Raw genomic sequence first — 8,870 nt, 5'->3', positions numbered from 1 at the left:
ACTCTTCTTTGCATCATTATGCCTACGTGTCCTATGTATGTATATTTGATCGTTTTGATCCTAACCTTAATGATCTTTCTTTGTCTATGGTGGATTATTTTATGACTAACGATTGCCAATGGACCGTACTCACTTAGTAATTAGCGCAAACTCTAAAATTAACTAAAAAACTGGAAAAATCACACAAAAACCTGGAACTGAATACCGTGCCACGGCAAAAAACGCCGCCTCACGGCAGTCAGTACCGTGTCACGGAAACCTGTACTGCGTCACGGTGCAGGTTTGCCGTGTCACGACAGTTGCGCCGCGACACGGCGCCCACGTTTAAGTCCAGTCAGCTTATTTTCTAGTCTTTCGTGCTACTTGAGTCCTCGCGTCAGTCATTTTTGTTATTTTTCACATGTCTAGCCATACGATCATACCACGAGTCTTATAACATCACTTAATCACTCACGAGTCTAGTATTAGTCCACCCACTTTCTTTATTTTCCGACTCGAGTCATACACCATGTCGTTTATGATCGTATACTAGGTTCATGCACCCCCGTTTCCGTCATAATAAAAGATGAGTGGAGTTTTTCTCACCTATTTTCAAATGTCTATTTTTTTCCCCTTCCTTTCCTATCTTTAGCAATGAGTCAAACAATTAAGTGAATTTATTTTATCACTGTACTTGGTCAAGGAGCAGGGGTAGAGTGGTATGGTTCGAGTCATTACCGCATCAACCTCTTAGACCTAAGAGGTGTTCAAAGAAAACTTCGCCATCACCTTCAAACTACTTTCAGTTCATTCCAATGGCCACTAAAGAAGATATTGAGAACACAACAAATCCATCGAGACATTGTCTGCCATGATGCAAACCCTTACCACTAAAGTCACCACGATGGAACAGAATAATGTCACTGTGGCTGCAATGGACAAGATCAAGGAACAAATGAGCAAGATTTCCGAGGATTTCACCTATGTGGAAAAGCCTCCCACTCCTTTGGATATGAAGGACAGACTGCCTGAGAAGTTCTCCACTGCAGATATCCCCAAGTTCAAGCCAACTGACAACCCAATGTTCCATTTGAAGGCGTTCTCTGCAACCATGGCTCTCAAGGGCTTGGACGTAAAACTTTTCCCTACGGTGTTCCCTTTCTCCTTAGAGCATGCTTGCCAACAATGGTTTTATTCTCTAGATGCCAAACATACTTCAACTTGGCAAGATGTCATCGACAATTTCATGAATCGTTACAAGTGTAACATTCAAACCAGAACTTCTAAACGTGAACTATCCATTCTCAAGCAGAAAGAGAATGAAGGCTTCACCGCTTATCTGAACAGGTGGAGGGAAACGGCTGCACTCTTGGTAGATCCCCCCAAAGAAAGAGAGATGGTTCGCCTCTTTATCCAGAACCTAACTTACAAGTACAAGCAACACCTTAGGTTCTTGCCTTTGAACACTTTTGAAGCTGTATATGACATTGGCATTAACATTGAGGACGAGCTAATAAAGACTGCTGGTAGTAATAATAATAATACTTGGAAAAACAAGAAGAACGACCTTCCTTCTTCTTCGTCTTCTAAGCACGAAAATACTACCAACAATATAAGCCAAGTTGATCTCAATGAAGTGTTAGCCCTTGATGCTCCATTACCTAAGAAAAGGAGAACTTACACTCCTTTAGGGATGACTTATGATGCGGCCTTTGATCGCCTTTATGGTTAAGGATTGATCACACCTATTGGGCCATTTCCAGAGCCAAAACCTGAAGAAAGGAGCGCAAAGTGGAATCCCAATGCCCATTGCAAGTTCCATCAAGGAAGGGGCCACACTACCGAGCAATGTTGGAATTTGAAGGACGCTATTCAAGATCTTGTTGATGCCAACAAACTTCCAGTCCCTCCAGGCGGCAAGAAATGATAAGTAGCAATAAAGACAGGCGCGTGGCGAGCCCTTCGTGCAGGATTTCATGATTTTTTTTATTCTTTTTTCATTTCCTTTTTCCCCTTTCAAGTTTAGCATAGATTTCTTTGTGTTTTGTTCACCTTTATTCCATTAATAAAATGAGAATATTTCCTTTAAATCTCGATCATAGCAATTTTCATTCCCTCATGCAAAAAAAAAAAAAAAAAAAAAAAAAAATCGCCGAACTAAACACAAGGTACACCAATGATTTGAGGCATCTTTAAAATCCATTATTCCCCTTAACCATTCAATCACATTCCATTTCTTCATCAACCACTTTGAGCCTCGTCTAAGTTTGGCCTCATTTATTCAACCCACATTCACCTAACCCTGGGATGGGAAGGTGTGCAATTTGTGTAACATTCAAAAAGCAAGTTCAAATAAAAAAGAATAAGTAATAATAAAACAATGTCTAAAGGCAAGTGTTCCAATGTCTTTGATACGAACACGTCTCGAATTGCGTCTCTCATCGAGTGCTAGGTACCGTGCCTAAGAAACATGAATTCTAAGTGAGTGATGGACCGCATGATCCGGGATTGCCTACATTGATTCAGAAGAATTAAAAAAAAAGGAAAAAATTAAAGCAAAAAAACGTGAAAAATAAAACTTGCGAATTCAAAATTTTCAAATACACAATTGCATATCTTTGGGGGGCTTCTCTCGGGTCTTGAGCCTTTTATCCTTTTCAAACCAGTAGCTTAACCACGTTACAACCCTCGAAAGACCTCTTTGAGGCGTACATACACTTGTGCAAAGTTCGGTTAGAGCTACGTTCGGCCTGATTCCTAACGGATACGTAGGCAACCTCACATTGAGGTGCGGCCACATTCATATTCATATCCATGCATGATCAAGTCATATCCCATGCTTATCCCTACCCATTTAGAGCTAGACTTGGGGGCTTGAACCCACATCAGTTAGCTTACCCAGCCTAAAGAGTCACCATCTCGACTCTTCTCACATTTATTTCCATCGCTTTAACCTTTGCAGCCTCACCTTAGTATCACTTTCACACACATCACTCACACATACATGGCCATATCGTCATCCTTCCCTTTAGGAACCCCTTATCATGAAATCTTGTTTCAAGAAAACTTCATTAAAACATTGTATACTTGCTTAGCTTCCTGACCTGAGCAATATTCCTTGTTTTACGCATCGCATGCTGTGCTTAGCTTCCTAACCTAAGCGAAATTTATCAAAAATATGTAATAATACAAATCATATCGTGCTTAGCTCCTTGACCTAAGCAACATTCATTATGCAATACTCATCGATCACTTCATCTATATACATGCTTAGCTTCCAGACCTAAGCAACGTTCAAGATCATTTCTTTACACCATATATGATGCTTAGCTCCATGACCTAAGTTCATTTATCTATCGTGTCACATGATGTAATTTTCCTTAGCCTCCTGGCCTAAGAACATGTAACATGCATACATTATCTTCAAGAAAAGCAATTCGATCCATGCGATTCATTTCGTCTTGCTCAACGGGGAAGTTCAAAACTTCTTCCCTTTTTCATGTCTTTTTCTTTTGGGGAAGTTCAAAATCTTTTTCAAAATTTTCATCAAAGAAAGTTAAAAAAAAAACTTCATTTTTCACGTCTTTCTCGGGAGAAAGTCGGTACCCTCCACTCATGACAAAAATGACGGAATTTTTTTGCTTTTTGCATTGTCGTTTGCTTGTGTCTGCACACACACTCAAATCACACTCAATACACACATAACCACAATTCATACACATGTCATGTCATGTCAAGTCAAGCTTGGTCAAATTAGTTGGTCAAGTCAGTCACAGTATATACGAGTCCTTTGGCAAATTTCATTTTGCAGGTCTCAATTACAGCCAACGTTCGGGGACAAGCGAACCATCAACAACCCACGTTCGGGGACAAGCGAACCATTTACAGCCCACGTTCGGGGACAAGCGAACCATTTACAGCCCACGTTCGGGGACAAGCGAACCATTTACAGCCCACGTTCGGGGACAAGCAAATCATCAACAGCCCACGTTCGGGGACAAGCGAACCATTTACAGCCCACGTTCGGGGACAAGCAAATCATCAACAGCCCACGTTCGGGGACAAGCAAACTATCATCATTTTAGTGATCATCTCCCAGGCGAAGACGATTCACAACGCAAGTTCTCGATACACAGAGACTTGCAATCTCATCATCAGACAAGTTTTTCCTCAAGCATGGAAAATTTTCGGTCGTTTCCACCTCTCAAGGCGAAGAAGTCAGCGATTATATCATCTATCGGCTTTCCTCAAGCATGGAAAGTAACACAACAATTTTCATCCGGTGGATTTTTTCAAGCATAGAAAACTACCAAAATCATTTGTCACCGATACAATGGTGTCAGATACCATCGAGCATATTCTTCACCGATACACTGGTGTCAGATACGCATTCTATCCCTTTACTCTTTTATCTGTGGAACTAACATTTTTCTGCAGGTATCGGCGTATACAGAGTGATTTAGGATCGCCAAACGTCTTAAATCATTTTCCGTCCCTATCGACTACTTTGACTATCGTTTTCGAAACTGACGTTTCTACAAACCCGATGATGATCAACCTTTCACCGCCATTATTGGTCGAGTTGAGTATTTAATCCTCGGAGTGCTTAAATCCATGTTCAATCCAATACATTTCATAAACCAACCCAATTCTTAGCCCATTTCCCCAAACCATTACTTATTTTTCTCTTTTCGTGTCCACATCACAAAACCGAGCTAATCTGATTTTGTGACTATATAATTTTGATCCAAATATTATTTGTTTGGATAGGCCTTTAAATAAGCTTTCCAACGGTATATCATAAGCTCAATTCCGATTTAAAATGAAGAAGATATGAGCCAAACACTAAACTCGGCCCAAAACCGACACCCTTCTACTAAAACGGCCATATCTTAAATTATACAAAATATTTTGACTTGATTATAATTGGGTTGGAAAGTAGACTTGATAAGATTTCCAACGATATATTACATGTCTTATTACGAGTTACAGATCAAAAGTTATCATAGTTTTAAAAGCGCGTAAAAACCTGGAATTGCCACGCAACAGCAAAATTGCCGCGTCGCGGCAGTATCTGACGTGGCACGGCAGCTAGTACTGTGTCACGGCAATCTGAATCGTGTCGCGGTACACATACCGTGACACGGTGATTTTTCGGCGTCATTTCCGCATTTTTCTCACGCGCTTTTTTACCGTGCCACAGTGGAATTCGCCGCGTCGTGGCATACTTTGCCGTGTCACGGTACACATGCCGTGACACGGGATTTCCCCTTGTTTTCTCCGCGTCCCTAATTTCACGCGCTTTACCCAGTTGAATCATTTTAGGGCAAATGGTGTACCGCGTCACGGTACTTTATACCGTGTCACGGCACTTAATGTCGTGTCGCGGCAACCACTACCGTGTCACGGCGCCACAGAATTAGGGTTTTATCTTTTTAGGGTTCTGTGTGTTCCCTCTACTCATTTCCTCTATAAATACCCCCTTCCTTTCTGCAGTTCGGGACACCAAAAATCATTCTCTCTCTCCCTACACCAAAAATCATTCTTTTTCTCCCTCTTTAACCTAATTTCTAGCCTCCTTATTCTTCCATAATATTTCCCCTAAGCACTCTAAGGATCATGATTAGGGTTATTATTATTCGATTTGACTAACGTTATTATGGTTAAATTGCTTCCAATGTTAATGTATTCTATTATTTTTTATGATCACCGTATTGCATGTTTAAAGGGAATATGTAATTGAAAGTCACGCCTAATAAGATAATTTGGGCAACCGGTTTAGGTTCCTTTTTAATCTTGTTGTTTAATTAAGTGATCACAATATTTTAGAATTATATATATGCATTAATATTCAACCAATTTAGCATAATAATAGTTTGGAGCGAACTGAGTATTTTGTTTGCATGCCTTTGAGATCGCAGGAATTACTTTTCACTATAAGAATCGAGTAGAGGCCAATACGGGCGAATGTGACTCCATGACTCACTTCATACCATCATCCCCGATCCTTCTTTCGTGGTTCCGAACCATATGGAGTTAGTAATCTCATGGATTATGAATGGGGTGTAACCTTCACGGGTCAACCGTTGTTGCCTTTCGTTGTCCCTTATTCGTGGTTGCCTTAAATGATCCGTGAACGGTTTATAAGTTCCTTAAAAACTTGTTGACGGCTCCCTACTTTCCTTGTCCCTAATCGTTGTCCCTATCGTATATGTCAATTCCCACTTCCTAAGAGTGCCAAGCATATTCACAACATGCTTTTACGTAGGCGCACTTCAAACGACGCCTACACATAGTGTTTCTTCTAATCCCTACAAACAAATTTACACATAGTGTTACTTGATGGATGTGTGCATAAATTGAAAAGTGACAAAGTTAATGAAAGTGGCATGTTATACCTTCAAGTAAGGTCAACACTGGCCTACATCTGTCCAGTCCCAAAGTCGCATTAAAACTTTCAACAAAATTTGTTTTGTTGACATCACACTTTAGCTCAGTGTTGAACTTGTGTTTAGTCCACCTGGACTGATTTCCTAAGTTTGATAGCCATATTCTCCCAGCTAGATTAACTTTGTCAAGTTGTTCCATGGCTTTCTTGAAGGTAAATGGTGAGAATGCACCACATGATTTCTAGAAAAGAGAAAACAACAATGGCCTTGGGAATTCTTTCTTCCAGTTTGCCACAAGGTGCTTACAACAGTACCTTCTGTCAACTTCATTCCATAACTCAGTTAATGCCAAATCAATCCCCTGCATAATCAGATACCACAATGGTCAGTACATGAATGCATTGTACCAAAAGCTGAAAGAAAATAATGAATAATGGGGCTGACCTTCTGTATATCCGAGATTATGCACCAGTTGTCCTCTCTTCCAAGATCCTTCAACATGTTCTTCAGATGCCACACAAAAAAGCACCAAGTGTTTGTATCTTCCCCAGATTCAATGGTCCATGCAAAAGGGTACAACTCATTGTTGGCATCTAAAGCCACTGCAAACAACAACACACCCCCATAATTTCCCTTAAGGTGTGCACCATCTACCCCTATCAAGCTTCTACAGGCCTTCAATCCCTCAAGAACTCCTTTGAAACTTATGAAAATTAAATGCTCTTGAAAACCAATGGTTTTTCAGGCTCCTGTAACTCAACCCAAGCACAAAATGCAGATGACCCAGGATTGGTTGACTTGATCATCTCACAGTACTTAGGTAAAAAAGCATAAGACTCATCATGAGAGCTATGAATTTCAGCCAATGCCTTATGCTTAACCCTGTACAGTGTGCTTATAGCCATCTGAACACCAAATCTTTAAAATAAGATGGCATTTAGAGATTTGGCAGAAATATCATTATTAGGCCTGATGTCTTCAATCAAGACTCTTGATGCCCATGAAGCACTAACCATAGGGTTATTCACATCCAACCCACTGCAAGTATGCTCGGGATTTCTTATGGACTTAATAGCCCATGTAACCCCATCAGGTAGCTTGGATGCATGCAACCTCCATTCACATCCTTCAGCAGAGCAAAGTACAGTATACCTCAAGTTTGTTGCCTTATCAACTACCACAGAAAAACCACATTGGATGCAATAATCCCTCACCACATCCCTCAAATGTTGTTATCAGTAAACAATTGCCAAGGCTTAAGAATGATTTTCCCAAATTCCTCATCTTTGTATAACTCTCCATTTCTGTACAACCTCATGAAGTAATTATCATCATCATCACCATCATCAAACACCTCAGCCTCAAATGGATCAAAATTATCATGAATAATAGCCCCACTAACTTCCTCTTCTTGGTCTTCTTCATCAAGGCTCTCATCCTCATTGTCCTCATTCTCATCACCCCCAGTAGGTTCATAATTGTCTTCCTCATCATCATCATCATCACTCCCTAAATTCTGATCATCATCACCTAAATTAACAGTGAGTGCATTTGTCCTTCTACTCTTAACCCCTTGACTCAAACTATTGCTTCCCTCACTAACAGAAAGTTGCAGACCTTTCCTCCTAGCAGTTGTCAAAGGCACCTTCCTTTTAATTATAGGGAAAACCTTAGAAGACCTAGATGAACCAGCTATGTCAGATGTCTTTCCATGGTCAGAAATTTGTGGGGTTGGGTTGACTGGAGTTGGAATTTGTGGGGTTGGGTTGACTGGAGTTGGAATTTGTGGGGTGGGATTGACTGGGGTTTGAATGGCTTGAATTTCTGGGGTAGGTTTCTTTTGTGATTGTTTCCTGGGACTCCTCTTTAGGACCACTATTGGTTCAACAAAATGCTGGGATTGGTCATTTTGGGGTGGTTCAGTTACAATGTCTAGTCTAGGGTTTGAAATAACCAACTACTGCTCAAAGGTGTAACCAGTTTGCTTACCTCTCCCTTTGCCTCCCCTCCTCTCCCTCCCATCCCTTTTCCTGAACCTCCTCTCCCTCTACCTCATTTCCCTCTGCCTCTCCCTTTCCCTCTTTCAGCTTGATTATGTTGCACATCATCTGCAACCTGTCTACTTGGAGAGTTCACCATATGATGACTTTCATTACCTATCTCCATTCTCTCATCTACCTCTTGAACCCTTCTCCTAGGAACCAATTTTTTAGGTCCATCATCATCATTAGCTAGTGCATCAAGGATATAAGTTGTAGGTGGTTCAACATTGACTGGTGTGACTTGTTTTTTAATGGGTTCAGGTTCATTTAAAGCCTTAAGTGCTTCGAATTCCTCCTTCCACTGCTCCTTAAGTTGTTTATTTATCCTCCCAACCATCAACTCATAAGCAGCCTGTACTACATCTGTTTTACCCTCACCCTCCTCAACCCAAATATAAATCACATACTTACCAACCAGCCTTTCAAACATCTCCATTGACTGACCATTTGACCTAAGTTC

General features: G+C 40.7%; 1 protein-coding gene across 1 annotated transcript; it reads right to left on the bottom strand.

The window, feature by feature from the left end:
* Positions 1-6,609: 6,609 nt before the first annotated feature.
* LOC110705821 lies at positions 6,610-8,390 on the bottom strand. Its single transcript, XM_021883754.1, has 6 exons — positions 8,358-8,390; positions 7,682-8,262; positions 7,382-7,589; positions 7,100-7,273; positions 6,813-7,043; positions 6,610-6,729 (listed from the first exon to the last, which is right to left on the bottom strand). Exons 1-6 carry the CDS (start codon positions 8,388-8,390, stop codon positions 6,610-6,612), a joined length of 1,347 nt encoding a protein of 448 aa, XP_021739446.1.
* Positions 8,391-8,870: the final 480 nt, after the last annotated feature.

This window comes from Chenopodium quinoa, unplaced genomic scaffold (assembly GCF_001683475.1).
Source record: "Chenopodium quinoa cultivar QQ74 unplaced genomic scaffold, ASM168347v1, whole genome shotgun sequence".
NCBI lineage: Eukaryota > Viridiplantae > Streptophyta > Magnoliopsida > Caryophyllales > Amaranthaceae > Chenopodium > Chenopodium quinoa.
The sequence above is the reverse complement of the archived record's forward strand: the minus strand, read 5'-3'. Positions and strand labels throughout refer to the sequence as shown.